General features: G+C 43.6%; 2 protein-coding genes across 4 annotated transcripts in view; both read right to left on the bottom strand.

Moving 5' to 3' along the window:
• LOC6546669 overlaps positions 1–7,473 on the bottom strand; it is a 37,929-nt gene extending 30,456 nt beyond the window's left edge. For all 3 annotated transcript variants that reach the window (XM_015156143.2, XM_015156144.2, XM_026980379.1), the window contains exon 1: positions 6,997–7,473. The gene's annotated coding sequence lies outside the window, so the exon portion shown is untranslated. The remainder of the gene's footprint in view (positions 1–6,996) is intronic.
• Positions 7,474–12,428: 4,955 nt separating this feature from the next.
• On the bottom strand, positions 12,429–12,979 carry LOC6546671 (eukaryotic translation initiation factor 5B). The gene is made up of 2 exons (XM_001975828.3): positions 12,717–12,979; positions 12,429–12,655 (listed from the first exon to the last, which is right to left on the bottom strand). Exons 1-2 carry the CDS (start codon positions 12,976–12,978, stop codon positions 12,504–12,506), a joined length of 414 nt encoding a protein of 137 aa, XP_001975864.1. The 5' UTR covers position 12,979; the 3' UTR covers positions 12,429–12,503.
• Between the last annotated feature and the right edge of the window lie 5,229 nt (positions 12,980–18,208).

The following is an 18,208-nucleotide window of genomic DNA, read 5'->3' as shown; positions in this document are numbered from 1 at the left end:
ATTATGGCCCAGTGCTCCCCGTTCTTTTGGGCCCCTTTTCAGTGCTAATGGCGTATTCGGTTACAGTTTCGGCCCTGCACTTGGCTCACATACGAGTTTCGAGAGTTGCGAGAGTGCAGAAGCGGCAACAGATGTAGCTGCAGCTACTACACTCATCCATGCATGGCAGACAACATGGTTCTTTTCTATGTTTTTCACTGTTTTTCACTGTGTTTCACTGTTTTCCCCGCTTTTTCCAACCAACTTGCCAGCGAGAGCGTGAAAAAAGCAAAACGCACCAACTTGAAGCTTCTCACGCACGCGGTGGCATTTGTATCTGTATCTGAGACTGTGCATCTGCGAGTCGCGTACTAAATACTGTATCTATTGGAGATTGCAACACGTAGTATCCCGGTTTCTCTCGCCGCACAGAGAGAAAATATTACCCGCTTTGACGACGGAAATTCTATATATTGATAAGATTGCGAATATCATTAATAATATGGTATACCACATATTTGAAGTTATGGTATAAAACTCATTTGTGTCTCACACTTAATGGTTAAATACATTTAATATTTTGGTAAAAGAACCTAGGCCAAGAAATGAATGCATTTTTGATGTATGTAATTCGATATTATAATGATTTTGACATTTTTGGAATAAGATCAATGTAGAAGGTTGTGATGGCATAATTTTCTACTGTGTCGCCCTTGTTATGCTTCATGTTCCGCATTTGGCTGTGCCGCTATTTTGGGTCGTTCCCCCTTTTTTACGCTTTTCCCTTTTATCCCTCCTATCCCTCCTATCCATCCTATCCCGGTTTCCCGCTTTCCCGGTTTCCCGCTTTCCCAGTTGCCCATTTTCCCCTGAATGAACAACGGAAACCTGCCGCATACGATACGCCTCAGCGAGCGTGCAATTACCACCGCAAAATAGTGCTTCTGGATCCGAATCCAAGTACAAATACGACTACGAATCGGAATCGGAATCCATTCTCCACCATCTAAATATCATAGGTTTCTCAAACTCAAAAATAGTGCAATCTCGCCGGCAAGTGGTACTCTTCTGATTTATGGCCCATTGTATCCGACAGATACAAAACGCTTTTTACCAACACTCGAGGCCCACAAGTGGCTGCCGTTGCAGTTTGTGCCCCTTCCCCTTCCGAGTCCCAGTCCCAAACCCCTTCTGCTGCTCCCCCTCCCAAATGCCCTCGTTCACTGATTACTTTGCACTCTTCAGCAAGTGAAATCCAAGACTCAACGCCCACAGATTGAACAACAAAGAGTTGCTCAAATTTCTGAGGGGGAACTTAAGTGCAGGGGGAAAGTGTCACCCACATGCCACAGTCTCGAGATTAGAGAACAATCCCCGCTCAACTGGCTAAGGAATTCGCCAGATCGCCTTTGTTGACCCAAAGCTAAAGTAATGGAAATGATTTCTTAATAGAATTCATTAAGTTTGGCCCAAGGCACACAGTAGTTGTTTGAGTGCGCATAAGAACATATCATTTGATTAAGCAAACCAATTTAAGTACGCTGCAAAGTATTAACTAGACCCAAATAAAAAGCATTTTGACAAGAAACTGCACGGATTTGTTGCCAATTTTAGCAGAGTTTTTTTTATGAGCGGCAGAATGTTTTTCTTGTGATTTTGATTTTTGCTGGCAGATGAAAAACGAGGCAAGAAAACTGCGACGAGCAAATGTGCGAAATAAAAATTTCATAACGTGAAATTAGCGCACATAACTCGAATGCAAATGCAATTTGGGCACGTCGCGGCTGATGGGCTGCAAAGGGGGATGGTTATGCACGGGGGGAGGGGCTGGTGGGTGGCCAGAGGAGGGGGCTTTGGGGGCCAGAAGAACCCTCTCCAACAACCAAACCAACTGATGCCGCCGATGACGAGTCGCTGATGGGGAATATGGCTGGCTGAGTGCGGTTCGAGTTGCTTGGCTGCCCATAAACGGAGCAGCAGCTGCATGGCAAAACTCCTTTTCCTCCCTTCGCCCCCTTTTCCGCTTTTGAGAAGATCTTGAGCAACGGGATTTATAATTAAACATAAACCCGCCGGATCCGCAGACTCAGCGACTCGCCAAAGGCACGCAGAAGTCCATTTATGCCAATAAGCGAAAGATGGCAAATGGGAAAGGAAATAAAGTGCTCTCGAGCAGGCCTCCTTTCAATTTTGTTATACTTTTTTTTGCATTCCACTGACAGGGAATGTGTCGCCAAGTTGGCTACCTCACAGCCCCGCGAAAATCGTATCGAGAAATGAGAGCGCAAAATAAACAAATCATAAATCTGTGAAAAATATGTTTTATGGCTGTGTACATGACCGCGACCACCCAAAAATATGCCTGGATTTCTCTGGGTGAATATAAAATCGTATCGCTGCGTATCTCTGTGTATCCCACAGATGCGCAGATACATTTCGCTGTGTGTTTTGCAGTTGTCAGCATTTTCAAAACTAGATTTTTGTAGACTCTTCCCAGTTTTGTGTGTCCAATTAGAGAGAAAAATGACTGTGTAAATACATGTTTCCCCCATTCACTTGTTTGTTTGTTTTTTTTCTTTACAACCATTTTGATGGTTAATCGAGTGAAATGCAATCAAATTTACATTCGCTGCCAAACTGCCAAGTAAACTATTCGCCCCCTTCAAATACTGGCCATAATAAATGCCAATAAAAGTTCACATTTAACCCATAAAACTCCGATCGGGGAATTGCTGCCCGTACCACTTGCTTCTCCTTTTTCTGGCTTCAGCTCAATTTCAACTTTTATTGAAGTGCCAGCAGGTGGGGTAGGTGCAAAAACAACTACGGAAATCCTCTCGATGACAGGTGTAAGGGCGGGAAATACAGGTGTGTTTGCGAATGGGAGCGGAACCAGGAAGCACTTGAATGTGCTAAAACCCATTTTTGCCATCCAATTAAAATGCTGTATTTGCCAATCCACTCTGGATTAGATTGGCATTACTGAGGGAAATGCTTTCGGAATGATGTTTAATTACTTGGGATGCCTTGCCGAGCCAAATTCATAGTTCTTCGTCAATATACCAATCTTCAGACAATCTAGTTTGGATTAAAAGGGTTTTACTCGCCTTAAGATTGATGTTTAATTATTAGGAATGCCATTCTGGAATCGGACACAGCAATCATGTATTTATTAAGTTAATGTATTCCCTTAAATTTATGTATTCCCAACAAGCCCTATAAATAAAACCCTCGTCTTTGTGTTTTGTCAACCTTTGCAATTACCTTACATTGACTCGAATTCATAGCGTTCCCATTCACCAAATCACTTGGTATCCTCCTCTTTTTATGAGTTTGTCGAACTCTGCTATCTCTACTGAAGCTCCATAGATTTATAGCTGTGCAAAGCACTGTGCGTTTACATATATTTGTTCAGTATCTGCAGCCTGTCGAGCCCAATCAATTGATGGAAAATTGTTCCCGACTAAGCTCAAGTCTCAATTGTAAACCGTCGCGGAAATGTAAACACATTTATGCTAGGCAAACATTTTCCGCGCTTCCTGCTTTCTTGTGACTTGGTGGGTAGTGTACCCGCCACCCACTTTTCCCACCCACTGACCTCGATGTTGTAAATCTCTGGGTGGCTTTATCTTGAGCTCTGCGGTTCTATGGACTGCGGCAGTCAGCAGAAACTATGCCAAGGCGATGGGCACTCCGGCGTTTGGGGGGCTTTCAATGAGCGTATTATATGCGTGGATTCTGGCCAGATTAGCCGGAGATAAGAGCCCAGCGAACTGGAGAAGGCAGCCATAAAATTTGGAAGCGGAAGCCTCATTATTTGCTGGGTAATTAGCGTAAATTGGAGCCACATAAGCTGGCTCAAAAGATTGAGTGAATGGTGGACACAAAGTAATTGTATTAAGTAGCAAATTGAATAATGAAATGAAATAACCAATTAAGAGGCCCCAGGAAGTGGCCAAAACCGAAAATAGCAACCGCAAGGCAAACAAAAGCACATATGACACCATCAGCATTGGCATTTTATTTAGCTTTGGCTCTATCATTGACTAAAAACGTACGAGTATACATATAGTATGGTATAGTAAGCCAGTTACCGGTTTCAAAGACACGCAGGCGACAAAAGTTCTGTTGCCAAAAATTAAAAGCCAATTCGGGGGTTTCGGGGTAGTTGTTGCCAAGTAGGATGTGGCCGCTGTTTGTGTTATGAATCTGAATTTCTGAATCAGAACCAGTTCGGCAAGTTGCTGGCTAACACACCGAACTACGGGACAAACAAAGGCTTAGATGCGAGTGAAAAGATACTACTCGTCGCACCACATTGTGTGGAAAAGATGCAGACAGAGCGAGGCAGCCGAGTGTTGATTTCAATTGTTGACCGTAAAATGGGCTCGAGAAAAGGTGTCAAGCCAACCTTGCCCTGCTTGAAATTCATATAAAACTCAAATTTAAATGCGGAGAAACGACATAAAACGAATCACCATAAAATGCGAAACGTGCCCTAAACCAAACTTTGGAGCAGCACCAAGCCACCGAAAAAGCGGAAAAAATTAGTGCGTGCCTGCTGCAAATGGTTTGCCATGAGATTGGGCCCCCTGGAATTGTGAAGAGTCAACAACTAGTGGGCTCCACGAGCACCAGCTCCCTATCGCTATATCTCCATCACCCTGCTTCTGCTCCTGCTTCTGCTCCTGCTCTGCCTCAAGGAATTTATGATATGAGCCCAAATGAGATATGGTTATGGCTGATGTGTTTGCGTTTGTCAAGCCGAATAGGCAGACAGTTGGGCAGACTGCGAGACCCTGTTAGAAGTTAGGTAGTTAAGATATACAACTGGGATAGCGCCACCACCTACGGGTAACCTCCCACCCCATTAACTTGGCCCAAAACCCCCCTCCCCCCCAGCCACATGCGTATGCAAATGCCAGCTTATGTGGAGCAGCAACCCTAGCTGTGGCTTTATTTATTTGCCAGCGACACGAGAAGTCTCTTTCGACCTCACTATCTGTACTTTTAGAACCTCTTTTTTCGATGAATTCCTGTGGTTCTGTTGACAGTCACATTTCTGTAGTAAAGCTTCCATTCCATATATTCTAGTTCGGCTTAATCCCCATCCTGACCAACTCATCCCAGCACTTTTCACAATTTATTTGTTTTCATATATATATTTTATACGACTTTGTGGCAGAACAATTGTTTTGGTATGCTTTTGTGCCGCCGAATACTTTCATTCATCCTTTAGTTCATTGTTGTCAACATCAATTTGTGAATTTCATCTTTTCCATTTAATTGAGTTGAAAATAAAGCTGCTCTTAAATACAAATCGCTGGCCAGTGCCAAAAGCTTTTAAATGAATAATAAATCTTGATATCTTTTTCTGCAACCATTTCATTAAATGTGGAATTATCTACTGTAACTTCACACCTTTCACACCTTTTTGTGGTGGATTTTTGTGGCTTGTTGACCGTAAATAATTGCAGCTTAATTTCATTTGAGTTTAAACTGAATTTTCACAGTAACTCTTTTCCCCAGCCAGTGCTAGCCGTCTTCATTCATTATGCAAATCAAATAATTTTGTACATGTGTAGCCATGTTTTCTAAAAAACACGCACACCTTTTCGGACGCAGGCGCACCTTTCTGCTTCCGGTTTTTGTGGCGGCAGCACGTGCGTGAAAATTGCGCCAGTTGGTTTTTTAGGGCTGAGGACCCAAGCCCATTATGATTGTTGTGGCAACAGTCGTAATTAAAATGCTAGAAATTACAGTCACAGCCACGACTTTGGTGTTGGCTTTTTCGTACAGCGTTTTCTTTATGGCAATCGGCGCCTAGGTTGCATAATTCCAAGGTTGGCGAAAGGAGTTCTGGCCCTCTTTAGCTGAGTTTTTTTTTGGGCGAATGCTTGTGCAATGAACCATCGACATTTCGCTTAGACGGCTGCGAGTATTCATTAATAATTTCCAGTGAACAAATGCGGCTCTAATCTTATCAGAAATGCGTTTTCCGAGCGTATGGGGGAAGCACTTCTCCACTTTCCATTACTCATTGGGCCATTAGGGTTGCGAAATGGCTTTGGGAATCGAAGTCGGTGGCAATTTGAGCCACAATTCCACGATTCCATTCCCATTGGGATTATTAATTGAATCAATGACAAACCGAAATACAATAAACAATAACCAGGGGAGCCCTTATCGATGGGGCGCCATGTGGCGTATGCGCAATAATATTACGCATACGTTCGCTCCCATAAAATTGTGCAAGCCATCGAAATAGAAGGGAAAGCGGAATGATACAGAAATCAGCAACATTTCCATTCCGCAAGAAGTCCAAAGTGTATTGGCGTATAGCCTGCCAATCGTTATCGTTATCGCCACGGTCATCAGCCAGAGATAGCATCGCTGACACTGATAATTGACGGCAATCATTGAGCAATTGACAAGTTCATTTAAGGGACAGAGCCAAATAAACACAACAAGAATCTTAGAGCGGCGCCTACAGCTGCTCAAATTAACATATTGGTGGTCGATTGACAAGGGGATGAGGTGATAGTGTATCGCTGATAACTACAGTGAAGCTTCTTTAAGCCAAAACATCTACTACAATTGTAAAAACGAAGGGATGCCAGTTTTGAGTCAGTTGTTTTATTATTGAGACAGCTTTAGAAGTATATTCATTCAAAATGTATTTTGTTACAGAAACAATAAAAGCTAATTATAAAAAGTAATGTTTGATGATTATTAAAAATGACACATTTTAAAAGTATCTTCATTTATTATTATTATCTCGCTAATTTAAGAACAGCAGCTAATGATTTTAAAGTCTTTAGTTTTGGTACCATAACAGATCGATCTAGAGAAGTTTGACTGTGCCAGAAGTGAAAACGATGGGATGGGGGCAGTGCGAGATAATTATATGTAAATGGGGTTTTGTCGCCTGTTGTTATCGGGCATTTCGGAGTGGTTCAAAGGGTGGAACTCATTAAGTCTGGCCGAAGTCATTGAACTTGGGCGATAGGAACTCACTGTTCTGCAGCTTCTGCTTCTTGTGTTTCGCCGGAAAATCACGATTCGCTATCCTGCTGCCGCTTTTGCACTGCCATTTGAATATCCTCTTTTTTTCTGGACCAAAATGCACCGACACAAACAAAAACGACGGCGGCAGCAGGTGTGTTGTTGTTTCTTTTGGCTTCTGCTTTGTTTGTTTGTTGTTTGTTTTGCCGTGCTGTTGTTTTTTTTTCGTCGGCTTTTGCTTTGCACTTTTCTGCACTCTCTTTTTTCGCTTTTCGCAGCTGTCAACGCACCAAACGCGCAAAATTATGAGCAGAACGCTCACACATGCTCGTATTCGTATTCGTACATACACCGCACACCCACATATGCATTCGCAAACAACAACAAACGATGCCGGCGAAAAGTGTGAATTGGAAATACAACGAACCGCGGACCGAAAAACGAAGTGAACCGCGCGCGGCGAAGTTTCGTTAACGACTGAACGGCGCTCGGAGTGCGGCTGTGTTATACGCCCACTCTTATACGTGTACAGCGCTGCTGCTAACAGGCGCTGTTATTAACAGCGCTTCAATTCGCCGTAACAGCTGATTGAGAGAGAAGTTGCCGGCAATGAAAAAAACAGTATAAGCTGAAACTGGAAAACTGCATTTCCCATTTGCTTGTAGAAGAGTGTATAAAAGTGTTTTATTTCTCCGGAGAGAGTATAAGACGGCATTTGCGGCTTAAAAACAACACTAAAGTCAAGCCAAGTTTAATAGCCGTGATTAGCTACAAAAATGGATTCGCTCTTTCTTCTTTCTGAAAAATAGTAATTTTCCTTGCCTCCTTTTTCCCTAATCCCAAAACATAATCAAATCATTTAGCCAAAAACTTCAAAACTCACAATAGCTACACGCTCAAATGCCCACAATTCGTGGCCAAAAGGGGGTGGGTGGCTGGGCGCAGGACCCTTGCATTGTTGTACACAATCCATCATTATCGCACAGACTTCCGCTCAAAAAGGAAACGCGGGGAGTGGCCATAGTGCATTTACATTTGCGCCCGTCTTTGCACTCGAAAAATTCACGAACACGATGTTTTCATTTCATATCGATTAAATAATTGGCAGGTAATATGAGTCATGGGTATAGTGATATGATACTAAAGACGATGTAGGCTTTTATTTTGGATCAACAAATTTTTTTTAAAAACAACTCCATTCATTAAATTATTTACACTCACTTAGTTTTAAGAAGCGAACTTTTAATTCCCAATTATTTTTAAATTAAGGAAACTTCACTAATGATTTCTAAATGTAACCTAAGATCGTCAAGTTTTCCTCACTGATTGCGTTGCGGCCTTACAGTCTAGGTCTCCTTGGATCATCCTTCTTGCAACACCCACACACACAATTACAGTCTTCAAACACAGATACACCCAGACACAGACACGCAAATTGCCGGGTCGTGAGCACGTGTCTGGCAGCCTTCGCTGGGGATTACGGTCGAATCGATTCCAGTCGAGTCGAGTAGAGTGGAGTAGAGTCGTTCAGTGAAAGTGAGCCGCCAGGATCCACAGGACTCAGTCAGTTGGTCGTCGTCTGGTCTGGCCAACACCCCGCCCCCCTTCGGGCGCCCCCGCCGTTTCCCCTCCGAAAAATGTTGCATTCGCCAGCAGTTTTCTATAATTCGTGTTGGCCTTCTTTGGGGGTTGGCTTGACGTTTTTGGGTTTTTTTTTTTAGCTTATTTTTGTTGTGGCGGCTGCGGTTTATGCAAATTAGCAAAGTTAACATTTGCCAAATTGTCGAAAATTTCATTTGGCCAGCTCATCCTGCTGAAGGACTATTTGTTTGCTTTTGCAGGGCAGACATATAAACAAAAGCATATCAGTTACACCAAACATGTGAGATGGTTTACCTTGTGCCATTCAATTTAATACAATTTTAATGGAATTTAAAAGTGGTTATATTAATTAAGTCCCTAATATGAAAACTAACACAAGATTTCTTAGTTATTTTGTTAAATCGATTTATAAGTATATTATTTGTAAAGCAAACCAAAATCTCCTTCTACGCCACGTTTTACAGATCTTAGGTATGACTTATATCATAAGGAATATATTACAGTTTTAAACACTCTAAAAATGAAATACTTTGCAGGAGATTACTTTACTTTAAACATCGAAATCCACAAGTGGAAGCAGCCTAGCATGCGGAAATGGGAAATGCGAAAAGCCAAAAGCCAAAAGCGAAAAGAGAGAGCTGTGAAATCAAAGCATTTTCGGATTCTTTTGATCAGCAATGTGTTAGGATATAGATGTGACGCCCCTCAAAGTTGCTGCCCCGCCCCGCACAACTCCCTATTTTCCCGACTTTATTAAGGCAGATCTTCGGCTGCCAGTCCGCCAAGTGACAAAATGCACCTGCACACGAGTTTTCCCCCAAAATGAATGGGGGAAAAGTGGGGGAAAGTGGAGGAAAAGCAGAGGAAAAGCGGAGTGGTATGAGCAGCTATCTATCATAATTAGATTTCGTTCTGTGCTGAAATGTCGTAACGGGAACGAAATGCGTGCACATAAATTAAGTGTGGAGTTTTTCCAGACCGCACATTTCCCATTTCCCTCCCACAGGCACACACACACGCACACAGCAAATAGAGCGCCTAATAGGATTTTATTTAATTTCCGCCGCCCAAGGATTTTCCTAATGAGTTTTTTAACCTGCCCAGCGGAGATTTCCATCCTGGTTGGGGACTCGAACAGCGCCCAAGTGAGCAGTACATCCAGAATATTTAAATGGAAGCGAATCCTTTGGATCAGGTGGAGTCACATCCCAGCACAAACACGACTTCAGTTTGATAAACACGCTTCAGAAAAGGATGCAAAGGCCAGGAATCTGTTTATCCTTTGTCTGGTTGTCTAGGATATAGCCACTCTGCTGCCTGTCCTTCTGGTTGCTCCGTCTTTCGGCAGATGCTGCCGTTGGGTTTAGCGAACTTGGCTTGGCATTTTCTTTGTGTCTGTCCCTCCATTTTCCGGCATCCCCCGCCCCTCCACTTGGAAAGTCGGGGACAATGGCTTCGGCCAAGTGAATTGCCCTGGGAGCGCCATTTTTCACTGTATCTTCTGTATTTTCGGTGTGAAATTTATGCTGCACTTGGCTAATTTAATGCCATTTTTTCACAACATAACCGGGAAAGGGGTGCAATTAAATGCAGGAGGAACTGATATGATTTGTGTCGCCATTTGCATAAATTAGCATACAATGCACGCATTGCTGGCACTTAACCATAATTAGATAAATACACTTATGCTGCCACCGTTTGTTCAGGTAATTAAATGCATTCCGAGACAGATGTCTTTCCCATAACACTGTGTGTTCTTACTATACACTCGTGTATGTGTGATACAAAGGAATTCACTAAGTCAATAAACCCTTAAACCCACTTGTAGCGATCACATAGTCGGATATTATAAAAATTGGCTTGTGAATGAGTATTTTCTTTAAACTTAATTTTAGTAATAGGGGCGTTACCGTGGGGATAATTGCTTTTTAATTGATTTTATGCCAACTTCACTTGATTAAAGTAGTAGTTCATATTGTACGTTTGTTAACTGCCCCATTTTATTTAAATCAATATACATTTAAAAACCATTCTGCTCAGAAAGTGTAATTCAATAACAAACAAGCATTGATTTCCCAATCAATGAAATCGTTCAACTATACAAATGTGTCTGAATGTGAATACATGTATAGTCAATAACCATTCACCAGAATTTCCTATGAAATTTAATTATAAATTCCATTCGTTAAGCAAAAAACTATAAAACTGTGTAATTTTTACCAATGATAAAGGGATTAAATTCCAAAATATGGTTACAAACGGAACTAGCCCTTTTAGCAAATCAAAATCACTTGAATGAATGGCTTTTAGATCCGGGAATTTATGGCTTTTAGAAGAGTAACGAATTCTCCACCCATCACCAACTGCGCAGTAAATTCAATCAGTGCACGGCACTCCAATAAATGGCGAATCCTTTCGCTTATATTTAAATATTTGACATTTTTTGGGGGAGAAACGAGCACTTGAATCATCCCCCTTGGCCACCGAAGTTATTATAATGCGGAGAAGATTATGAATTCATTTATAATAATTTAGTTTGAGTTATGCCCAAAACACTGAAACCCACTCAGCTCGGAATCCCATAATGAGCATATTCTATTAGTCGCGTTGGTGTTCCACCCTTAAGTTCCCGGGGTTGCAAATTAACAAAGCCCGAATCCTGGACACATGTTGCATTCAAATGTCTCCTTTGCCGGAGTCTGGGTAATGCCGTGTTGTGACAAACCCCAAATCGCCAAGAACTGTCGGACGGGGAATCCCTTTGAAGCCGCCAAACATTTGCACCCGCAACCACCAAAAGCGACAAGAACAACAACTGATATTCCAGGGGGCAGGAGTGCTCGACTGCATCACCATCATCCAGGCAAACGGACAGATAGACAGATAGACAGACAGCCAGGCATGCGAAAGGATATGCCAGGAAGTTGCCTGGACTGGCATCAAAAAGCTTGGTGGCCCAACTGCCCCTGATTTCCATGGCTTTCCCTTTTCGTTTTTGGGCATTGATAACTGACACGCAGTCGAAACTGAAAATACGGGAGATGTATTTGCTTAGCATAATGGATTTGAGGCACTCGGTGTTTCGTCACTCGGCACTCGTATAATTGAAAATCGAATCAAATCGCGTGAAATTTAATCAACTTAAGAACCCTGGCAACTCGAGAGCCGGCGGATCGGGTTCACAACTCCCCAGGCGAGCGAGGAAATGGAAAAATTAGCACAAATCCATGTGATAAACTGGCTACTATTTGCTTTGAATCGAGTTACCCCCCAGCAGAGCCCCCACCAAACCGGGAGCTCTACCTCCACTGCAGGAGGATTGGCCACTAAGCGCACAGGAAGCCCATTGGAACGAATGCCGCAGCTCCGGCCCTCTGAACTCTAGACTCTAATGCACGATTAATGCCCAATCCCAGACGCACTGCCTCCACCTCCATATGCGCTGTGCATTTCCTAGTTACTACAGGTGAGCCTAGAGAACGCGACGAGAGAAAAAACACTGAATTGATGTTGAATTGATATATCCAGATGTGCAGACAGCTATTTGAAATTGGATTTCTAGAAGAAAGCTATCTTAAGTTTTATATATGTAAATATATGCTTTCCAAATTCAAGCTGCTGAAGTCCCACTGTACTTGACTTCAGATGGAGGCGATGTCGTGGGCGAATGTCGATGGCATGTCCATTTTCAGAAATTAAGCCCTATAAGCGGCTTTCATGGGACTTTGCCCACGACTCTCGCCCATCTGGCCACTTGGGCCATGTGGAGCTATGTACGTTTGCCTGTTTAGCCACTGGAAGGGGAAACGGAATGGAGCTGGAGCTGGAGCTGGAGTCACTTTCGCTGACGACCCTTTATTTGATACCATCAAAGTCATCACAGTATACAGTGTGCTATAAGCAGATTTGTCACTTCTTCACTTGTTGGCGCGACGACGGGAGTTGCCAAAGATGCGCAGGTGTTTGCTCCGGTTGAGCTCCCTGGCTTCCCGTTGGCTCAGCTCGTAGAGCTCCTTCTCCATTTGCTGAATGTGGGCTGCCATGGCCTCGGGCGGGAGGAGACTTAGTTCTGGAGGAAGTTTTACGGATACTTATGAACTTATCACCTCGGGAAACCAATCACCACTCACCATACATCCGGCGCAGATCCTCCTCGCTCTCCTCATCCTGTTCACCGGCTGCCTCCTGTTCCGTGTCCTTTTGCTCGTCCATCTCGGCGATGATGGAGTCCACTTGCTTTTGATCCTGCTGGCCTTCCTCGTCGCTTTCGCCATTGGAACTGCCGCTGCCGCGTTCCAGCTTTTTCAACTCGAATTCGATTGGGTCCTCCTCCAAAGTGTACTCCGCATCGCTGGGACTATCCCCCTTAATGGACTTCGAAACTTTATCCATATTTTCGCTAAATCATTAAGTTTGCAATAGGCTCCTTTGTTGCTTGTTGAAGTGGGGCGTGCCAGCGTGAAATCGCCTAATTGAGCTCAATTAGACTCAAGAAATTAGCTTTTATACACCACCATTTGCTGGAATGACAGGTTTAAAATGCCGAATATTAAGCCACCCTCGGTGAAAGTTTCCCAACGCCTAATGAGCTGTACGAAATTAATTGTCACCGCAGGAGGGTTGCCATCTTCAAAACGAATGCGTAATATGCAAATTTCCAGGAGTTGCCAGGGTTGCCAAGGTCAACGAAGGAAGCCCTGCAGAAAGCGTTTCACAAAGGAGTCGGCTTCTTGAAAACAATCCATCAGCAGGAGTCTTGCATCCCCAGGCAAAAATCACCTCTCCAGCCTAAGCTACTTTCCTTACAGAGGTGTACGATCAAAAATAGTTAAAGGGGGCTCTTTAGTGTTATATTGATGTACTTATGGCATGAGGAAGATAAGATTCAATAGCTTACTGTTTCATATAGATCTTAATAATATTAATAATCATTTCATAACTGCCTACTTGAACCCCTATATCTCCCTCCTTACACTCACTACCTCCATGTCCTTTGGGCGCACGTGTCCGCTCGCTTTGGTGGCGGCTTAGCAGCCAAAGGACTTGGACATGGACGTGGAGTATGTGTCCTGATGGTGACAAAGGGACGCGTGCTCATTACTCCCCCTGTCCAGCCGTGTATACCGTCTGCTTTTGTAGCTGCTTTATGGCCAAAGTTTTCGGGCAAAGTATCGTTTATGGCCGGGTCCGCGACTCATGCAAATTGAACAAGTTAAACTTTTGAGGGGTCGCATTCGCCCCACCCCAGCGACCCTCCAGAAGCGATTCCCCAGGGTGGCTGGCCTGTGTCTGTGTAAACAGTGTTTGCATCGCACAATGGGCCCCATTACGCTGCAGTTTATTTGCAAGGATTCGGCCTCCGAGCCCGTGTTATCATCCATCCGGCACGTGCCACTCGCATGGGGGGAAGGAATGGATGGGTGGGCATGTCTGCTGCTGACTTTGATTTGTTCAAATCGCTGCCTAATGGATGTTAACATGATGCAAAACATAAAACACACTTAAGCTGTGTGCTCTCGCTTAGTTATTTTGCTCAGTGTGCTTTTAAAGACGCAGTAACCACTGTGACAAGAAAGCCGCCTGGGGCCAAACAAACCAGACAAAGAAGCGTTGTAGTAATAGTGGCCAAAACAAACAAGCTGGCCAGAAAGAGAAAGAGGAGCAGTTGCCCAGACTAGACGATTAGTTGGCGGCAGGACATTGTCCCAAATCCGGAATTGACCCCTGAATCGGAAAAGGTCCTTTGCCAAACTGCAGCTGCACCGCTTTGGAATGGATTTGGTGCCAAGTATTGGCAATTTTAATGAACAACATTTTCGCAGCATTCAGCCATGCAAATGGCCCATTTAATTGGATTAACGCACATTTCCGCTGCGTCGCTGGACAATTTATCACAGCTTTATGTGTGTTTATGTTTATTTATGCTGCGATTTAATTATGCGCCACAGTTGGAAGTGTGCCATGCGAAGATACAGATACATTTGTGTGGACATGGAGTTGGAGATGTAGATGGAGATGGAGATGCGGATGTCTGCCCCAATGCAACTGCTCTTTCTTTCCTACTCATTGAAATCCCCTCCAGTCGCTGGCTTTCCTTCCTTTCTCGCCTGATTTACTGGCTGCATCCATTGTGAACGGCTGTCGATGGCAATCGATACGATCCATACGATCCATACCTTGTATATATGCTTTTTAGCACCGACTCCCCGACTGCCCGACTCCCCAGAAATCTGACAGCCTGGTGCGAATATCTGATTCGGGATGAATGCGGGTAATTTGAAGTCTTGTTTGCGGTTCGCTAATTTCATTGCTTCAACGTCGATTGCCGCGATTGTTGTGCATCGATAACCGAAACGAGACGGGTGAAAGCAGCAGCCCATTTTCGGCTTAAAACATATTTCGAGGCTCAAATATATTTAACACAACGCTGCTCTGGAACTACTTAACTATCGGGCATTAAAGGAGAGGTAAGGTTTTTCCAGTCCAACGAAAACGATTTAAGTTTTTATGTGTGATTAGCATATTATTAAAATCTTTATTCCCCCTCTATTAAAACAATAATAAACAAATTGAAAGCGGACTTACTATGGTTGGAGCTAACATTAATGGTGAATGGAGCATAGAAAATTAAGTATAGGAGCTGTACCCAAGCCAGAATGTCCTTAGAAATGGCCCAAGCCGTCTCAGTGTGTCATTTTCAAAAAGAGAGATTTCAATTTCAACGCTTGCAATCTGCTTTTCAATTCAGAAAGGAGTTTCCGACTGAAAGTAGTAACAATAAAATATGTGCAGAGTTACGTTATTATACAGCAATATCCAGCAATCTGATTATTTTTGCCCGAGCCCCAGGAATTGGGTGGCCTGCCAAGCGAATGAAAGGCCTCTTTTTGCTGTCAAGTTTGATGCAGATGAAAAATAGCATGGGCCCATGAATGGAGCCATGCCTGGGGAGCCGACATGGAAAGTGGAATTAGAATTGGAAATAGGAAATAGGAAAGGCTTCGGCTCCTTCAGTGAAGCCAGCCATAGACATTCCATTCTGGATGTGGCATGGGATGAGGCGGTCGGACACGGTTTAATGTCGTCTGTGCTCGCCGCCGACATATAGGAATATAGTATGAATATTTATAATAGATACTTATCTTGCACCCTTTCGCAGGACAGCGCGTCGGACTCCTTGAATTAGCGCTCGCATTTCTGCCTTATTAATTGCCCGCATACACGAACGCGAGTCCTGGCCAGAGTCCTTCGTCCTTCGTCCTTAGTCCTTCGTCCCTAGTCCCCTGGCACTCGCGTCCTTGGCGACCTGTCGCCACCAAATGCAAATGCAAAACATAAAAGGCATAAATATTAAAAGCCTAATTAATTTCAGGTCGCCGGCACTGGGACTTATATTTTATTACAAAACTGAACGTCAATAATTGCACGTAGGTCGGCCGCAGGTGTGAATTATTCCAGTTCACCTGCCTTTTTTGTCGCTGGAAAGAGGCTGGCTTGTCACTGGAATATGCTGTAAAAATGTCTAAATAATTAAAGCAATTTACAAGGATTTCGGGGGGACAGCTGCTGCACGGAAAATGATAATTTTCAACGAACAACATTTACATTCAAATTTCCCAGCCCTTATTTGCGGGGCAATTAACATTGTAGCAGCTAAAAGTGTAAATTAAATTTTTTTAATATTTTAAAAATATTTTTTTGATATTTTTTATATGATGATTTTAAAGCAATTTACTTTTCTGTAACTAGTACGTGCATATGTATTTTCTTAGATGTACTGTTTATGCCATTATTTTTTTTCACTTAAGGTAATAATTTACATACCTTAATTGATTTCTTCCTGTGTAGCTGCTAACAAGTTTTGGCGACAAGTGAGAGCAGTAGCTGCAATTAGGCACTCCAGCAGCTCGACTTGCCCTTTCGACTGCCTTTGATTGATGAGTGGCGCACTGGACCTCGTCTCCGGAGGAGAAGCCACCTAGAACCGGGACCGGCAGGATGCGGAGACCTTTGCCAAAGCTCAAACAGGTGGCAAGTGGAGGCACTTGCCTCACATCCCAGCCCCAATCATTTTGCACACACTCATGTCGAAGTGGCCAGAGCCGCCGGCTTGTCTTTCAGCGCTGCAGGTGCATTTTATTTGAGTCTCTCGGTTTCAGTCTCAGCCATTCACCGTTTGTGGCTATCAGCGATATTGATGGATAACGAGTTTGCGGTGCCGGGAAAGTGGGTGAGTGCCAAGTAGCTGGTGGCATCGTAATTCGCTTTTCCCATTAATTGATATGCGACCGTTCCGTCCAGTTGCATTATTCATATATACTCGCTCATATACAAGTATATGAGAGAAAATCTTCAGCCACGCCACGTAACGCCAAGTCCAATTCAATTTCGATATTCCAGCAGCTTGCCTTTGATCTGCTGGCCGGGTGATCCCGAGTGTCAGAAACGCAGAGAGCAGCAGATCCTTTCAGGCGGCATCCGCTTGACAAACTAGGCCCTTTGAAGTACCCAAGTTACTGTAGCAGCTAATTATGGCCGGTAATTGCGGAAGAGCGGAAAAGTGGAAAAACATTTCCAGAAGAAAACACACACATCAACCGTGACTTTCGCAAAGTTGTTAAATTTGATGAGACTCACTGGCGCTCCATGACTTCTGACCCACATCGCTGACTTCTCGCCTTACCTCGTGGCAAAAAGTCGAAGGGGATGCGTCACAGATTCACGAGTGGAATGGCTGAATCCAATGAGATTGGAAGCTGAGGCGGAGGATGAGGATTGGCGACCACCAAGACGATGTCTGCGGCAATCTTTCGGCGGCGCCGCCATTTCGTCTGACCCAGTTTTGTATTCCATGGCAGACAAATTGTCTGCACGATATGTGCGTTCTGCAGATTGTTTATGATGCTTTTGAACCTTTCTTTAAAGAAGTCGCAGAAAACACACTGTTGAGTCGCAAAAACCTCGTAGGTCAGCGGAATTGCGAACTCAGAATTCAATTATGGCCAATTTGGCTGGGGTGAGTGGGCCAACTAATGTAATGGAGATAGAGATAGCCACAGCATCGCAACACCTTGGCCAATGCCAATTAGTTGGCCTTCTGGCTTCTCCGGGCCTGGCCAAATTTCAATTAACGTCAAGAGCAATCAACGAAACTTTCCACCCAGTTTGTATCTGCCGACTGGGGAAAAGTTTGAACCCTGAACTTTGCTGCATTCTGGGCTTTTCAATTATTTAAAAACCAAAAGACCTCCTGCAAATTGCAAATTGCATAAGCTATGGTTTGGGTATATATGTAAGTGCACTGAAAATTACATTTCCGTTTTCTGGATGGGTAATTTAGTTATATTTGGTATCCCACTATTCATAGTCAAAGGTTTAAGTACCAGTTTAAGTAGTACCAGTTTGATACCAGTATGTTATTTGAAATCAATTAATAAGTAAACTTATGGTATATCATATATTGTGTTTTCCGTGCACCAAGTTGAGTTCGGCTTGCAAAACTTGTTAGCTGCATCGCAATTATGACAGAATTCAGTTTTATGCTGCGCCACCGAGGTGACCAACTGTCAGACCCGGCTAATCCGACCCGATCCGTTTCTCATCCCCAGTCCCGATCTGCATT

The sequence above is a fragment of the Drosophila erecta genome, unplaced genomic scaffold (genome assembly GCF_003286155.1).
Source record: "Drosophila erecta strain 14021-0224.00,06,07 unplaced genomic scaffold, DereRS2 tig00000092-arrow-pilon, whole genome shotgun sequence".
NCBI lineage: Eukaryota > Metazoa > Arthropoda > Insecta > Diptera > Drosophilidae > Drosophila > Drosophila erecta.
Note: the sequence above shows the minus strand (reverse complement) of the source record. Positions and strands in the feature narration are given on the sequence as shown.